We start from the raw sequence: 17,353 nt of genomic DNA on the forward strand, positions 1-17,353 counted from the left end.
GTGTGTCTTCTCCTCTGTTGTGTGTCTTCTCCTCTGTTGTGTGTCTTCTCCTCTGTTGTGTGTCTTCTCCTCTGTTGTGTGTCTTCTCCTCTGTTGTGTGTCTTCTCCTCTGTTGTGTGTCTTCTCCTCTGTTGTGTGTCTTCTCCTCCGTTGTGTGTCTTCTCCTCTGTTGTGTGTCTTCTCCTCTGTTGTGTGTCTTCTCCTCTGTTGTGTGTCTTCTCCTCTGTTGTGTGTCTTCTCCTCTGTTGTGTGTCTTCTCCTCTGTTGTGTGTCTTCTCCTCTGTTGTGTGTCTTCTCCTCTGTTGTGTGTCTTCTCCTCCATAGTGTGTCTTCTCCTCCATAGTGTGTCTTCTCCTCCGTTGTGTGTCTTCTCCTCCGTTGTGTGTCTTCTCCTCTGTTGTGTGTCTTCTCCTCTGTTGTGTGTTTTCTCCTCTGTTGTGTCTTCTCCCCCATTGTGTGTCTTCTCCTCCATTGTGTGTCTTCTCCTCCATTGTGTGTCTTCTCCCCCATTGTGTGTCTTCTCCCCCATTGTGTGTCTTCTCCTCTGTTGTGTGTCTTCTCCTCTGTTGTGTGTCTTCTCCTCTGTTGTGTGTCTTCTCCTCTGTTGTGTGTCTTCTCCTCTGTTGTGTGTCTTCTCCTCTGTTGTGTGTCTTCTCCCCCATTGTGTGTCTTCTCCCCCATTGTGTGTCTTCTCCCCCATTGTGTGTCTTCTCCTCCGTTGTGTGTCTTCTCCTCCGTTGTGTGTCTTCTCCTCCGTTGTGTGTCTTCTCCTCCGTTGTGTGTCTTCTCCTCCGTTGTGTGTCTTCTCCTCTGTTGTGTGTCTCCTCTGTTGTGTCTTCTCCTCTGTTGTGTGTCTTCTCCTCTGTTGTGTGTCTTCTCCTCTGTTGTGTGTCTTCTCCTCTGTTGTGTGTCTTCTCCTCTGTTGTGTGTCTTCTCCTCTGTTGTGTGTCTTCTCCTCTGTTGTGTGTCTTCTCCTCCGTTGTGTGTCTCCTCTGTTGTGTGTCTTCTCCTCCGTTGTGTGTCTCCTCTGTTGTGTGTCTTCTCCTCCGTTGTGTGTCTCCTCTGTTGTGTGTCTTCTCCTCTGTTGTGTGTCTTCTCCTCTGTTGTGTGTCTTCTCCTCTGTTGTGTGTCTTCTCCTCCGTTGTGTGTCTTCTCTGTTGTGTCTTCTCCTCTGTTGTGTGTCTTCTCCTCCGTTGTGTGTCTTCTCCTCCGTTGTGTGTCTTCTCCTCCGTTGTGTGTCTTCTCCTCTGTTGTGTGTCTTCTCCTCTGTTGTGTGTCTTCTCCTCTGTTGTGTGTCTTCTCCTCTGTTGTGTGTCTTCTCCTCTGTTGTGTGTCTTCTCCTCTGTTGTGTGTCTTCTCCTCTGTTGTGTGTCTTCTCCTCTGTTGTGTGTCTTCTCCTCTGTTGTGTGTCTTCTCCTCTGTTGTGTGTCTTCTCCTCTGTTGTGTGTCTTCTCCTCTGTTGTGTGTCTTCTCCTCTGTTGTGTGTCTTCTCCTCTGTTGTGTGTCTTCTCCTCTGTTGTGTGTCTTCTCCTCTGTTGTGTGTCTTCTCCTCTGTTGTGTGTCTTCTCCTCCGTTGTGTGTCTTCTCCTCTGTTGTGTGTCTTCTCCTCTGTTGTGTGTCTTCTCCTCTGTTGTGTGTCTTCTCCTCTGTTGTGTGTCTTCTCCTCTGTTGTGTGTCTTCTCCTCTGTTATGTGTCTTCTCCTCTGTTGTGTGTCTTCTCCTCTGTTGTGTGTCTTCTCCTCTGTTGTGTGTCTTCTCCTCTGTTGTGTGTCTTCTCCTCTGTTGTGTGTCTTCTCCTCCGTTGTGTGTCTCCTCTGTTGTGTGTCTTCTCCTCCGTTGTGTGTCTCCTCTGTTGTGTGTCTTCTCCTCTGTTGTGTGTCTTCTCCTCTGTTATGTGTCTTCTCCTCTGTTGTGTGTCTTCTCCTCTGTTGTGTGTCTTCTCCTCTGTTGTGTGTCTTCTCCTCTGTTGTGTGTCTTCTCCTCTGTTGTGTGTCTTCTCCTCCGTTGTGTGTCTCCTCTGTTGTGTGTCTTCTCCTCCGTTGTGTGTCTCCTCTGTTGTGTGTCTCCTCTGTTGTGTGTCTCCTCTGTTGTGTGTCTCCTCTGTTGTGTGTCTCCTCTGTTGTGTGTCTTCTCCTCTGTTGTGTGTCTCCTCTGTTGTGTGTCTTCTCCTCTGTTGTGTGTTTTCTCCTCTGTTGTGTGTCTTCTCCTCTGTTGTGTGTCTTCTCCTCTGTTGTGTGTCTTCTCCTCTGTTGTGTGTCTTCTCCTCTGTTGTGTGTCTTCTCCTCTGTTGTGTGTCTTCTCCTCTGTTGTGTGTCTTCTCCTCTGTTGTGTGTCTTCTCCTCTGTTGTGTGTCTTCTCCTCTGTTGTGTGTCTTCTCCTCTGTTGTGTGTCTTCTCCTCCGTTGTGTGTCTTCTCCTCCGTTGTGTGTCTTCTCCTCCGTTGTGTGTCGTCTTCTCCGTTGTGTGTCTTCTCCTCCGTTGTGTGTCTTCTCCTCCGTTGTGTGTCTTCTCCTCTGTTGTGTGTCTTCTCCTCTGTTGTGTGTCTTCTCCTCTGTTGTGTGTCTTCTCCTCTGTTGTGTGTCTTCTCCTCTGTTGTGTGTCTTCTCCTCTGTTGTGTGTCTTCTCCTCTGTTGTGTGTCTTCTCCTCTGTTGTGTGTCTTCTCCTCTGTTGTGTGTCTTCTCCTCTGTTGTGTGTCTCCTCCTCTGTTGATTACAAGGACTGTGAGTCTTAGATGTGGGGCGGTGATCACTTTGTAGATTTTCCCATTCTGCACTGAATCGCGTTCCTGAACATTCTACAGGAATTAATGAATCTTTAGCCAATAAATAGACTGGACTAGGGGGACGCTGCCTGACTTGTGGATGCCCTGCAGACCTTGAAGGGGTTAATCCCCATCCAAAATCCACGGCGTACAGACTAAAATCCTAAAATACGTCCTCAGAAGACACCAGGCCTTATACTACTATCAGCTGAGGGTTCGTAACAGTGGCTTCCAGTCCAGTTCCAACACCCAGGACTTCAGACTGATACATATGACCTGCAATGATACATTGTATCAAACTATCAGGTTCCCAATCACCAATAGCGATCAGAGGTTCAGTAAACGCGGCTGAATACTTTATACGGTCGGGGTTCCTCTCTGGCCTCAGACCTCATTGTGTTAAGTTGTTGATTTTCTCCTCTGCTGGAGCGTGGACGCTCACTGCAGCTGAGCCCGCATTCATGTTAGCTATCACACATGTTGCCATAAGGCGATGTACTCCAGTCTGTGGCTCACCAGCTGTTGCAAAACTCCAACTCCCAGCATGTCCCTACTGACTTCAGCTGCACCCAGAGCAGTGTTCCCCTTTCTTTGGCCCTCCAGCTGTTGCAAAACTACAACTCCCAGGATGCCCGGACAGCCGATGGCTGTCCGGGCATCCTAGGAGTGGTAGTTTTGCAACAGCTGGAAGGCCACAGTTTGGAGATCACTGGACTGGAGTGACTTTGGCTATCCGGGCATGCTGGGAGTCGTCATTTTGTAACATCTGGAGGTCCACATTTTGTTAACCACTAGACTAGGGAGACTTCAGCTGTCCGGGCATGCTGGGAGTTGTAGTTTTGCAATATCTGGAAGTCCACAGTTAGGAGACCACTGGACTAGAGTGACTTTAGCTATCTGAGCATGCTGGGAGTTGTAGTTTTTCTATATCTATACACTACAGCAGTGGTCTCCAAACTGTGGACCTCCAGATGTTGCAAAACTACAACTCCCAGCATGGCATGACACAGGTTTTGGTACACTGGCACAAAGACTGACGCTCCTGACTCAGGGGGGGGGGGGGGTTCTGCTTTTTTTTTTTTTTTTTTTGTTATATTTTATTATTGTTATTTTCAAGATACAATTATCGCACATATACATAAATAAAACTCAAAACAACCAAACCTCTACTTAACAACATCCTACAATCTCTCCCTTTCTCTCACCCCTCTCACCTAACCATCCTTCCGCCTCCCTTATCCACTCACACCCAGAGTTCACCCCTAATATTTAGGGAGGTTCACATCAACTTATTTAATTGGGTTTCAAAAATTTCCCAGATCTCCTGCCATTTGTCTTTTGACTTAACCTTTATAATCCTATTTAATCTTAATTTCTCCATAATACATATTTGTTTCAATGTTCTAACAATGGAAATTATATTTGGAAGAGTTTGGCTATTCCAACAACTGGCTATTGCCTCCCTTGTTGTGACCAGTACATGGAAGGCTATCACTGAATATTTCGGTTGAAGGTGATTCAAACCCAATGATAATAACGCCATTCCTGGCCCCCAGGTAATATCCATAGTTTCACCCCACAATAGCTTCAGTAAACCATATATCTCGTCCCAAAACCTTTTTATATGTGGGCAATCCCACCAAATATGTTTTAATGTACCCACCCCTAGCTTACACCGCCAACAAACCGAAGAGTTCTTTATATTGAATTTAGCCATTTTAACCGGGGTCTGGTACCACCTATATAGTAACTTGCGTGATGACTCCAAGTGGGAGAGACAATGTGAAAACTTGACTGGGATAGTAAAGATACCCGACCATGTTTCTTCAGAGATAGAAAACCCTAGGTCAATTTCCCATTTGACCTGAAAATTCATTATTTTGGGCTCTGTTTGTTGTAAAGCTTTATATGATCTAGATATCCCACCTCTACCCCCCTTATTATTAAAGAAATACTCGTTGTATCTTGACTTTACTTCAATTCTCCAATCAAAAGAGGAGACACAATGTCGCAGCTGCAAATACTTAAAAAAGTCTTTTGGAGGGATTTCAAATTTTTTAGTGATATGTTCAAATGGCAGCAGTCCTGTATCCCCTACAATGTCTCCTAGTGTTAAAATACCCTTTTTCATCCAGGCAGCAAAATCTGTTGTTGGTATAAGGAACTGGACTACCGCCAGTGGAACATTCTCCAATACGCATGGGTTTAGGATTTGATGTTGCAACGCGTACCGCCATGCTTCCAAACCCGCGACAACCGTCGCAACATCCCTTCCCATTTTCTTATTTAATAAAGCTGATATCCACAATACTAACCCAGGGGGCACTCCCCCCAACAGCTCAGTTTCCAAGCCTACCCAGTGCATCCCCACTTCATTATGCCATAATCTCTGAACCTGGGTTAAGAGGGAAGCGTAATAATATTTTAAAAGGTTTGGGCAGCCTAGTCCCCCTTCTTTAATTGGACGATATAGTATTTGAGCAGAGGTTCTTGGTTTCTTGTTTTTCCAAATATAGTTTAATATTATTTGCTGAAGGATTTTAATTGACTTATTTGGTATTTTAATTGGCATATTGCGAAAGATGTATAAAATCTTAGGCAGCAGCATCATTTTAACTATTGACACCCTCCCCAACCATGAAATCGGCAGTCTGGAATAAGTTGCCACATCCAGCTTCATTTGAAGTATCAGTGAATCCACATTTAGTTTCCCCGTATGCTGTAGCGTAGTCCCTAATTTTATGCCTAAGTAAGTTATGTTTTCCTCTGTCCACATGAATGAATAATTTTCCCCCAAGCACCTTTTAGTTACTTTATCAATATTAAGCATAAGGGCCACTGATTTTGTTATATTAAGTTTATAAAAACTTACTTTACTGAACTCCTCTAATATCCTTACTATTGATTTTAAGGATTTCAGTGGGTCAATACATGAAATCAGTATATCGTCTGCAAAAAGACTTATTCGATAGTCTCCAGTGCCTATACCTACTGGGATACCTCGTATGTCACCCGACCTTCTCATTTGCTCCGCCAGTGGTTCTATTGCTAGAACAAAAAGCAGGGGAGACAGGGGGCAACCCTGCCTTGTACCGTTAGAAATAAAGAAGGTTCTAGAGGTTGCCCCCTCTGTTCGCACCCTTGCACTGGGAACAGTGTACAAGGCCATGATTGCCCCAATAACCGCTGGTGACAATCCAAACCTCTCCATTACCGAACACAGATAGCCCCAATGAATGCGGTCGAATGCCTTCTCTGCGTCCAGACCCAGCAGGAGAGAAGGCATCCGACCGCGGCCCACCCAGTCCATGAGGTCCAGCATGCGACGGGTCCCATCTGATGATTGTCTTCCTTTAACAAAACCCACTTGATCTACATGAATCAGTTCTGGTAATAGTGGACTCAATCTCGCTGCTAATAATTTAGCGTATATTTTTATATCTTCATTCAGCAGCGATATGGGTCTAAAATTGGATGTGGTCGTGGGATCTTTCCCCTCTTTTGGGATTAATATAATCTGGGCCTCCAGCATCTCTTTCAGCACTATACCTTTATTAAAAATTTCATTACAGAGCTCCGTAACCACTGGTGCTAGCGTTATTGCTTGTGTTTTGTAAATTTCGCCTATTAAACCATCCGGCCCTGGGGATTTAGTTAGTTTTAATTTATGTATTTGTTGGGACACTTCCTCTAGTTGGAATGGAGCTTCTAAACTCAACTTTTGATCATCTGAAAGTTGTGGTAAGGGTATTTTAGATAAAAAGTGTTTTATTATTTCAGGGGTGGGTTGAGTAGTTTCTAAGTTATTATTCAAATTGTATAGTTGCTCATAGTAATCTGCGAAAGCATTGGCTATGCTTTTGGGGTCAAAGATTCTAATATTATTTTGTAGCGTAATATATGTAATTTTCCCCCTTTTTTTATTAATTTTTGTTTGTCTAGCTAAATATCTCCCTGGTCTGTTAGCTAAGTAATATGTATCTGTTTTCTTGTTCATTAGAGCTCTGTTTAGTTTATATAAATCCATATTATGTAAATCGGCAGTAATACTTGATATGCGGGTTGCTATGGAATTATTAAATAAAATTTTGTTCCTTCTATGGAGATCTGCCAACTCAGTCGTTAACGCTCTTCTCTTAGCTCTATCTTCTTTTTTATAATGAGCTGTTAAACTTATAATTTGTCCTCTGAGTGCTGCTTTAAACGCACACCAGAGCATAGAGACAGAGTTAACTGATCCTGTATTTATTTCAAAAAATGTATCAATAAAAGAAGCCAGGGATTTTTTACATTCTTCTTTATTGACAATATAAGAGCTAGCCCGCCATTGTCTGTCTGGAGTAACTAAGCCAGGGCCTTTTAATTCCAAGATAATTGGGGCGTGGTCCGACCATGTTATTGTTTTTATTTCGGATACTACTACTGAGTCTAAGAGTGATCTATTAATAAGAAAAAAGTCTATGCGTGTATATACTTTATGCACGTGTGAGTAAAATGTAAAGTCTTTTTCCGTAGGATGTTGGATCCTCCAAATGTCAAATAATTCATACTTTGAAATGGTTTTTGATACTGGTGTCGGTTCTTTACCTATTACTTTAGATGATGAATCTACTGAGGGCCAAATGGTTTGGTTAAAGTCCCCCATAATCACAACTCTGTCGCTAACTAAAAAAGGAGTTCTGCGTAGGACCATATTCAAAAATCGGTTTTGGTTACGATTTGGAGCATATAATCCAATAAATACATAGTAGGTCCCTCCGATCTTGCACCTGAGGGATACATATCTTCCTTCCTTATCGGTATCTACCACTGGGTCTATTAGTTGTATCGACTTACTAATAATTAATGCCACCCCTCCTTTCTTACTTGGTGCTGGGGCCTGATAAATTACAGGGAACATTTTGTGGTTTAACCTAAAAGTATCTTTTATTGCTAAGTGTGTCTCTTGTAGACACATTATGTCTGCTTTAAGTTCTACCGCCTCGCTCCGTACCTTAGATCTCTTGATCGGGGAATTCAATCCTTTACAGTTCAAAGATACCACCCGCAATGCCATACCTGATGTACTTCTTTTCTATCTTTCTTTTTTGGCGTGGACTCCCCATGGGTGACTCTGGGTGGGGGGAAGGAGAGGCAGTCATAAACAAACATACAAAAAAAAAAAAACCTTATGTCCCTTGAAATAATTTTATTCCCTGGACATTTCACAAAACATACTAAATTAACAAATGGCGTCCCAAAGAACGCTTGGTGGAGAGTATGGCTTACACCTTCTGCCATACTCCTGTGTCAGCTATACCGGCTTAGTGGTGGAGGGAAAGACAACTAATAACAGCTACACCTATCTATCGTTTTTCCACCTTAGAGAACGAGCGGCAAATCAAAGAACTGCCAAAAAAAGAATAACGTCTATGGGCAATAACTCTTTGCTTTAATTCCATTAATCTTTTCCCCTATCTACTCCCAAAAAAAAAAAAAAAAAAAAAAAAAAAAAAAAAGGGGGGGGGGGAGGGGAAAGAATTTTAACTAATACTTCATCTATCGGTTTATACTCTCTTAATTCCAGTTTTAACCCATTTTCTGCTTAGCTACCGACCATTCTCTAGGTAGATAAGAATTTTTATCATGAGGTTCCTGTTGGGTTGGGTGAAAACCCCATCTTGCACATAGTTCCAATAATTTAGCCGGGGAGTTCACCACAAAAAAGTCACCCTTAAATGTTACCACCAGTTTAACCGGGAATCCCCATTTATAATTAACTCCGTTATCTCTCAGAATACGAGTCCCCTCTGAGAATTGCCTTCTTCTCATCAAAGTAGCCGCTGAAAGATCCGAAAACAAGGACAGTTTTGAAAATTTTTCAGACAGTGGTGGGGGGTTCCTTAATGCTGACAATATTTTTTCTTTTGTTTCATAGAAGTGGACTCTCAAGATTATGTCTCTAGGTTTGGCCGGAGACAAATCTTTAGGTTTAGGGAGTCTATGAATTCTATCCATTGTTAGTTCCAAGTCTGATAGTTGGGGTGACAGTTGTCTAAAAAATTCTATAAGAAAATTTCGTAGTTCACCCTGCTTAATCGATTCAGGAATCCCCCTCACTCTTATATTATTTCTCCTCGAACGATCCTCAACTTCTGCTAGTTTTAGTTTTAAAAAGTCTACTTCTTCTTCCAGCTTTTCCATTCTAGAAACTGTTTTATTATGTGCTGTGTTTATTTCTTCCACTTTATTTTCCACCTCTGATGTACGGGTACCAAGTGATTGAATTTCCCCTTGTATGCTCCTAACAGCTGCATGCAAAGATGAGGTGAATGAAGTTTGAAGTTCGGCTAATAAGTGTCTAATAGAGGCTTCAGAGACCGGGGCCTTGGGGTCATATTGATGTGGTGTAGTGTCTGAGAGTATCATACCCCTTTCTATACTCTTGGTCTCAGTTTTTGCTCTCGCTTCTCTAGTGGACGTAAGTGGCAAATCCTTATGAGAGCTCAATGATTGTCTACGTGCCTCTGGCCCAAATGCTGCTGGGGCGGAAAGGCTGGCTAATGTTGGGACACCTCCTTGCCAGCTTGATCTCCTCTGAGAATTGGGGTGGCTTAACTCCTCAATCACCCCTGATTTACTTCCTTGGTTTGAAGGTTCTTTTGAGTCTCCCAAACTTATAGTATTATTATAGTAACCTGGGTCGTCCATAAAACTTTCTTCTGACATACCTTTCCCACTCACCCCTAGCATTTCTTCATCCACTACTTGGTTCCTCTGGCTCAGGGGAAACCCTGGACTAATCTCACCCACCGCCGCAACTTCAGCCACAGTCCTGTGTTCCAATGTGTCAGGCACACTCACCAAATCTCGCTCTGTCCCAAGCGTGGGTCTCGCTGCGAAGGTCTGGGGGCTCCCGGGCGGGGGATAGGGAAGCTTCTGCTCTCCAGGCATTCCGCTCCCTGGCAGCGGCACCACGCTGCGCCCGTCCGACACCTCCCGGCTTGTGCTTCCATCCGGACGTGACGTCTGGTTCCTGGGGGCGGGACTGTAATTCGGCTGTGTCAGGGAACTTCGTGCCGGCTCGTTTCTCGCCACAGTCCCTCCACCGGAACCCAGCTGCATCTGGGAGGCCTGGGTTCTCTTGTTGCCGGTCGCACTCCCCTTTTTCTGCTGGGGTGAGTAATAGGTTGTCATTTTTGGTGGACTTCTCTTAGACCTAGTCCGGGTCATAGATTCCGAGGGCTGGGAGGGTCCAACCGCGGCGTGACAAATCTTTACTGTAGCGGTGTCTATAAATTCTTCCGAGTTTCCTCACTCTCCACACTGGATTAGTTGGGCCGCTGCGTGCCGCAAAACGCCGGTAGTTCAGCGGTCCTCGCTACTCACGTAGCTGCAACCGCCATGCACACCTAGCCACACCCACCTCCCCCCGTTCTGCTTTTTATACACTGCTTTCCCTGGGAAGCACATGACAGTCCCATAGATCCCTCGGCCAACTCTTCCTGTCAGCCGCCTGTCCCATGAGTTTAAACTTGCCAATTGTAGTCAGTGGTTTATACTTGGGGGGAGGGATCCTATACTTATATGAAAGGGTTGTAGGAGGGGCTTATTCACAGCCAGGATAGTGTTTGGGGAGGGGCCTGACAAATAGACCCCACCCCTGTTTGAACTTAGAAGGGTCACATGATTCCCACATACAATGTATAGTAAAGAGTATTCAGTAAGACCTTGATCCTAGCTGGTTACTATGGATACACTCAGTTTAGCCCTGCCTGGTTACTATGGATACACTCAGTTCAGCCCTGCCTGGTTACTATGGATACACTCAGTTCAGCCCTGCCTGGTTACTATGGATACACTCAGTTTAGCCCTGCCTGGTTACTATGGATACACTCAGTTCAGCCCTGCCTGGTTACTATGGATACACTCAGTTCAGCCCTGCCTGGTTACTATGGATGCACTCAGTTAAGCCCTGTCTGGTTACTATGGATACACTCAGTTCAGCCCTGCCTGGTTACTATGGATACACTCAGTTCAGCCCTGCCTGGTTACTATGGATACACTCAGTTCAGTCCTGTCTGGTTACTATGGATACACTCAGTTCAGCCCTGCCTGGTTACTATGGATACACTCAGTTCAGCTCTGCCTGGTTACTATGGATACACTCAGTTCAGCCCTGCCTGGTTACTATGGATACACTCAGTTCAGCCCTGTCTGGTTACTATGGATACACTCAGTTCAGCCCTGTCTGGTTACTATGGATACACTCAGTTCACCCCTGTCTGGTTACTATGGATACACTCAGTTCAGCCCTGTCTGGTTACTATGGATACACTCAGTTCAGCCCTGTCTGGTTACTATGGATACACTCAGTTCAGCCCTGTCTGGTTACTATGGATACACTCAGTTCAGCTCTGTCTGGTTACTATGGATACACTCAGTTCAGCTCTGTCTGGTTACTATGGATACACTCAGTTCAGCTCTGTCTGGTTACTATGGATATACTCAGTTCAGCCCTGTCTGGTTGCTATGGATACACTCAGTTCACCCCTGTCTGCTAACTATGGATACACTCAGTTTAGCCCTGTCTGGTTACTATGGATACACTCAGTTCAGCCCTGTCTGGTTACTATGGATACACTCAGTTCAGCCCTGTCTGGTAACTATGGATGCACTCAGTTCACCCCTGTCTGGTTACTATGGATACACTCAGTTCAGCCCTGCCTGGTTACTATGGATACACTCGGTTCAGCCCTGCCTGGTTACTATGGATACACTCAGTTCAGCCCTGTCTGGTTACTATGGATACACTCAGTTAAGCCCTGTCTGGTTACTATGGATACACTCAGTTCAGCCCTGCCTGGTTACTATGGATACACTCAGTTCAGCCCTGTCTGGTTACTATGGATACGCTCAGTTAAGCCCTGTCTGGTTACTATGGATACACTCAGTTCAGCCCTGCCTGGTTACTATGGATACACTCAGTTAAGCCCTGTCTGGTTACTATGGATACGCTCAGTTAAGCCCTGTCTGGTTGCTATGGATATGCTCAGTTCAGCCCTGTCTGGTTGCTATGGATATGCTCAGTTCAGCCCTGTCTGGTTGCTATGGATATGCTCAGTTCAGCCCTGTCTGGTTGCTATGGATATGCTCAGTTCAGCCCTGTCTGGTTGCTATGGATATGCTCAGTTCAGCCCTGTCTGGTTGCTATGGATGCGCTTTTTCAACCACAGTATTCTCGATGCCGTTGTTAGGCAGAAACTTCATAGCAACCAGTCAGAACTGACACAGTGAGGAGGCAGGACTTAGAGATCAGCCATGTCTGTAATGATTGTAGACAGAGAGCCCCTTTATACCTTGTGTTTCTCTATGTTCTCTCCTGCAGGACAAGAGGCGGAGGTACAGCATGATGCGCTCTCAGGAGTCGGGGAGCTCCGTGTTTTTCCAGTCACAAGATTCATCTGGAAGTGGAGGCTCAAGAGGCCAACAAGACGCCGGTCTCCCCTCCGAGCACAACGCCGAATTCATGAACGGCAAAGAGGAGCCTTCCGGAGAGCCAGAGGCCGGTGAGTGGATTTGTCTGCCAATATGGTGTTGGATCAGAGAGAAGATCCTAGACCTTATGACCTGGGGATACATGATCTGGGGGGCGGTCATAGTCCTCAGGATCAGTCATTCTGATGACCTGGTGATACATGAGCCTGGGGGTTGTCATAGTCCTCAGGATCAGTCATTCTGATGACCTGGTGATACATGATCTGGGGGGTGGTCATAGTCCTCAGGATCAGTCATTCTGATGACCTGGTGATACCTGATCCGGGGGGGGGGGGCGGTCATAGTCCTCAGGATCAGTCATTCTGATGACCTGTTGATACCTGATCTGGGGGGCGGTCATAGTCCTCTGGATCAGTCATTCTGATGACCTGGTGATACATGATCTGGGGGGTGGTCATAGTCCTCAGGATCAGTCATTCTGATGACCTGGTGATACCTGATCCGGGGGGGGCGGTCATAGTCCTCAGGATCAGTCATTCTGGTAAGCTGTTGATACCTGAGCTGGGGGGCGGCCATTGTCCTCAGGATCAGTCATTCTGATTACCTGGAGATACCTGAGCCGGGGGGAGGCCGTTGTCCTCAGGATCAGTCATTCCTCTTGCTCTTCCCACAGCCGATCCTGGATTTCAGCGCAGAGCCTACAGCACCAGTCAAATCGCCGACCACCAGCCACTGCCGCGGTTCCACACCACCAGTGACCCCAGCGCCGTCCAGGAGAAGAGCCCCGTGTGCCGCATCCAGATCCAGGATCTCCAGGGTACAGACGAGACGAGCTCTGACATTCATGATTCTCAGGTACCACATGACATCATGTAAAGCAATAAGTATATGAAACCTAAGGAGGGAAAAGTCCTAAAATATATCTGATCACAGACTAACCCCCTGCTTAGACTGTATGACCTCACTGTGACGTCATCATCATCGGATCACAGAATAACCTGCTGCTTAGACTGTATGACCTCACTGTGATGTCATCATCTGGTCACAGAATAACCTTCTGCTTAGACTGTATGACCTCACTATGACGTCATAATCATCTTATCACAGACTAACCTGCTGCTTAGACTGTATGACCTCACTGTGACGTCATAATCATCTTATCACAGACTAACCTGCTGCTTAGACTGTATGACCTCACTGTGACGTCATCATCATCTGATCACAGACTAACCCCCTGCTTAGACTGTATGACCACACTGTGACGTCATCATCATATGATCACAGAATAACCTGCTGCTTAGACTGTATGACCTCAATGTGACGTCATCATCATCTGATCACAGAATAACCTGCTGCTTAGACTGTATGACCTCACTGTGACGTCATCATCATCTGATCACAGAATAACCTGCTGCTTAGACTGTATGACCTCACTGTGACGTCATCATCTGATCACAGAATAACCTGCTGCTTAGACTGTATGACCTCACTGTGACGTCATCATCTGATCACAGAATAACCTGCTGCTTAGACTGTATGACCTCACTGTGATGTCATCATCATCTGATCACAGAATAACCTGCTGCTTAGACTGTATGACCTCACTGTGACGTCATCATCATCTGATCACAGAATAACCTGCTGCTTAGACTGTATGACCTCACTGTGATGTCATCATCTGATCACAGAATAACCTCCTGCTTAGACTGTATGACCTCACTGTGACGTCATCATCGGATCACAGAATAACCTGCTGCTTAGACTGTATGACCTCACTGTGACGTCATCATCATTTGATCACAGAATATCCTGCTGCTCAGACTGTATGACCTCACTGTGATGTCATCATCTGCATCATCAGACTGACCCACTCTGTAGACTGTGTGACCTCACCGCCCTCACCCTGTGACATAATTGTCTAATCATGGACTGTGTGACCTCACCGCCCTCACCCTGTGACATCATTATCTAATCATGGGCTGTGGGACCTCACCGCCCTCACCCTGTGACATCATTGTGACCTCATCGCCCTCACCCTGTGACATCATTGTCTAATCATGGACTGTGTGACCTCACCGCCCTCACCCTGTGACATCATTGTGACCTCACCGCCCTCACCCTGTGACATCATTGTGACCTCACTGCCCTCACCCTGTGACATCATTGTGACCTCACTGCCCTCACCCTGTGACATCATTGTCTAATCATGGACTGTGTGACCTCACCGCCCTCACCCTGTGACATCATTGTCTAATCTTGGACTGTGTGACCTCACCGCCCTCACCCTGTGACATCATTGTGACCTCATTGCCCTCACCCCGTGACATCATTGTCTAATCATGGGCTGTGTGACCTCACCGCCCTCACCCTGTGACATCATTGTGACCTCACTGCCCTCACCCTGTGACATCATTGTCTAATCATGGACTGTGTGACCTCACTGCCCTCACCATGTGACATCATTGTCTAATCATGGACTGTGTGACCTCACCACCCTCACCCTGTGACATCATTATCTAATCATGGGCTATGTGACCTCACCGCCCTCACCCTGTGACATCATTGTGACCTCATCGCCCTCACCCTGTGACATCATTGTCTAATCATGGACTGTGTGACCTCACCGCCCTCACCCTGTGACATCATTGTGACCTCACCGCCCTCACCCTGTGACATCATTGTGACCTCACTGCCCTCACCCTGTGACATCATTGTGACCTCACTGCCCTCACCCTGTGACATCATTGTGACCTCACTGCCCTCACCCTGTGACATCATTGTCTAATCATGGACTGTGTGACCTCACCGCCCTCACCCTGTGACATCATTGTCTAATCTTGGACTGTGTGACCTCACCGCCCTCACCCTGTGACATCATTGTGACCTCATTGCACTCACTCTGTGACATCATTGTCTAATCATGGGCTGTGTGACCTCACCGCCCTCACCCTGTGACATCATTGTGACCTCACCGCCCTCACCCTGTGACATCATTGTCTAATCATGGACTGTGTGACCTCACCGCCCTCACCCTGTGACATCATTGTGACCTCACCTTGTGACATCATTATCTAATCATGGACTGTGTGACCTCACCGCCCTCACCCTGTGACATCATTGTCTAATCATGGACTGTGTGACCTCACCGCCCTCACCCCGTGACATCATTGTCTAATCATGGACTGTGTGACCTCACCGCCCTCACCCTGTGACATCATTGTCTAATCATGGACTGTGTGACCTCACCGCCCTCACCCTGTGACATCATTGTGACCTCACCGCCCTCACCCTGTGACATCATTGTCTAATCATGGGCTGTGTTACCTCACCGCCCTCACCCTGTGACATCATTATCTAATCATGGGCTGTGTGACCTCACCGCCCTCACCCTGTGACATCATTGTGACCTCACTGCCCTCACCCTGTGACATCATTGTGACCTCACTGCCCTCACCCTGTGACATCATTGTGACCTCACCGCCCTCACCCTGTGACATCATTGTGACCTCACTGCCCTCACCCTGTGACATCATTGTGACCTCACCGCCCTCACCCTGTGACATCATTGTGACCTCACTGCCCTCACCCTGTGACATCATTGTGACCTCATCGCCCTCACCCTGTGACATCATTGTGACCTCACTGCCCTCACCCTGTGACATCATTGTGACCTCATCGCCCTCACCCTGTGACATCATTGTGACCTCATCGCCCTCACCCTGTGACATCATTGTGACCTCACCACCCTCACCCTGTGACATCATTGTCTAATCATGGGCTGTGTGACCTCACCGCCCTCACCCTGTGACATCATTGTGACCTCACCGCCCTCACCCTGTGACATCATTATCTAATCATGGACTGTGTGACCTCACTGCCCTCACCCTGTGACATCATTGTGACCTCATCGCCCTCACCCTGTGACATCATTGTGACCTCATCGCCCTCACACTGTGACATCATCCTCCAGTGACATCACATTAGTCAAGAGGTTACAATGTAATGAAGCCTGATAACACTGCACATAATCCTCAGGTGGGGATCTTCCTGCCCGCTATCTGCGCATATTACCGCCATTTCTCTTGCCGTGTAATACGCCGGACGCCTCCTCACTGATATTCCCGCTTCCTCTAAGGGCGATAAGTCTATATTAGAAAATCACTTTAAATAAAATACATCTCACCCTCTAAATAATTCATATGTAATAAGACTCTCCCCGATGAGCCCTCAGCCCGGACGCCAGGGCCTGCGCTACATTTAACCCTTTCTCCTCTGACACAATTGTATCACGTCTATAATCGCTGTTCACACTCTGGAGCTGAAAGGGTTACGAAAAAATAGAGAATTGGGGAACAGGCAGGAGGCACAAAACGCTGCCTGATCTGCTCCATAAATCTTCCGATCCCCTCCCAGGAGACGCAGAGGCCGGCGGTTACAGCGTTGTGATAATCGGACACCTCCGCCATCGTAACCGCCGCATCTCTAGACACCTCTATGTGCTTCAGAGAAACGGGGCCACCCTGTAAGCCATCTTATCCCCAGTTGCCATGGAAACAGCTCAGGTTAAAGATTTCTTTGCATCTCATTGTGGATGTTCAGACCCTGCGTGGGGATGGAGCCCGGCGCCCGATCCCCGCCAAGGGCACAAATCCCAGAACAGCTTGTGTCATCCTCCACAGAGGCCCACCATGTCCTCCACGGAAGACGAGAACAAGACTCCATGTCATAGAAGCTTCTAAAAACTCCTGGTGATTTAACGCCTTAAAGGGGTCCTCCGGTGGAAAACAACATTTGTTTTTTGTTTTTTTATAATTAACTGGTGCCAGAAAGTTAAACAGACTTGTAAATTACTTGTATTTAAAAATTGAACCCTTCCACTACTTATAAGCTGCTATATGCTCCACAGGAAGTTGTGCAGTTCTTTCCAGTCTGACCACAGTGCTCTCTGCTGACTCCTCTGTCCATGTCAGGAACTGTCCGGAGCAGGAGCAAATCCCCATAGCAAACCTCTCCTGCTACATGAATGGAGGGGGGTGTGGTATGACGTCACGACCATGGCCGCCCAAAGCCAGGGGTCTCAGCCGGGAGATTGCGGGGGGGGGGGTATTGGTGTCC

The 17,353-nt window shown here is 46.6% G+C and overlaps 1 protein-coding gene across 1 annotated transcript in view; it reads left to right on the forward strand.

The window, feature by feature from the left end:
- The window catches only part of VWA5B1 (von Willebrand factor A domain containing 5B1), a gene marked incomplete in the record, with an annotated part of 108,576 nt that overhangs the window by 68,295 nt on the left and 22,928 nt on the right, over positions 1-17,353 (forward strand). Inside the window, 2 exon segments of the mRNA XM_056541649.1 lie at positions 12,129-12,309; positions 12,912-13,093. Of these exon segments, the coding sequence (XP_056397624.1) occupies positions 12,129-12,309; positions 12,912-13,093 (363 nt within the window).

Source organism: Hyla sarda, chromosome 10, assembly GCF_029499605.1.
Source record: "Hyla sarda isolate aHylSar1 chromosome 10, aHylSar1.hap1, whole genome shotgun sequence".
Taxonomy (NCBI): domain Eukaryota; kingdom Metazoa; phylum Chordata; class Amphibia; order Anura; family Hylidae; genus Hyla; species Hyla sarda.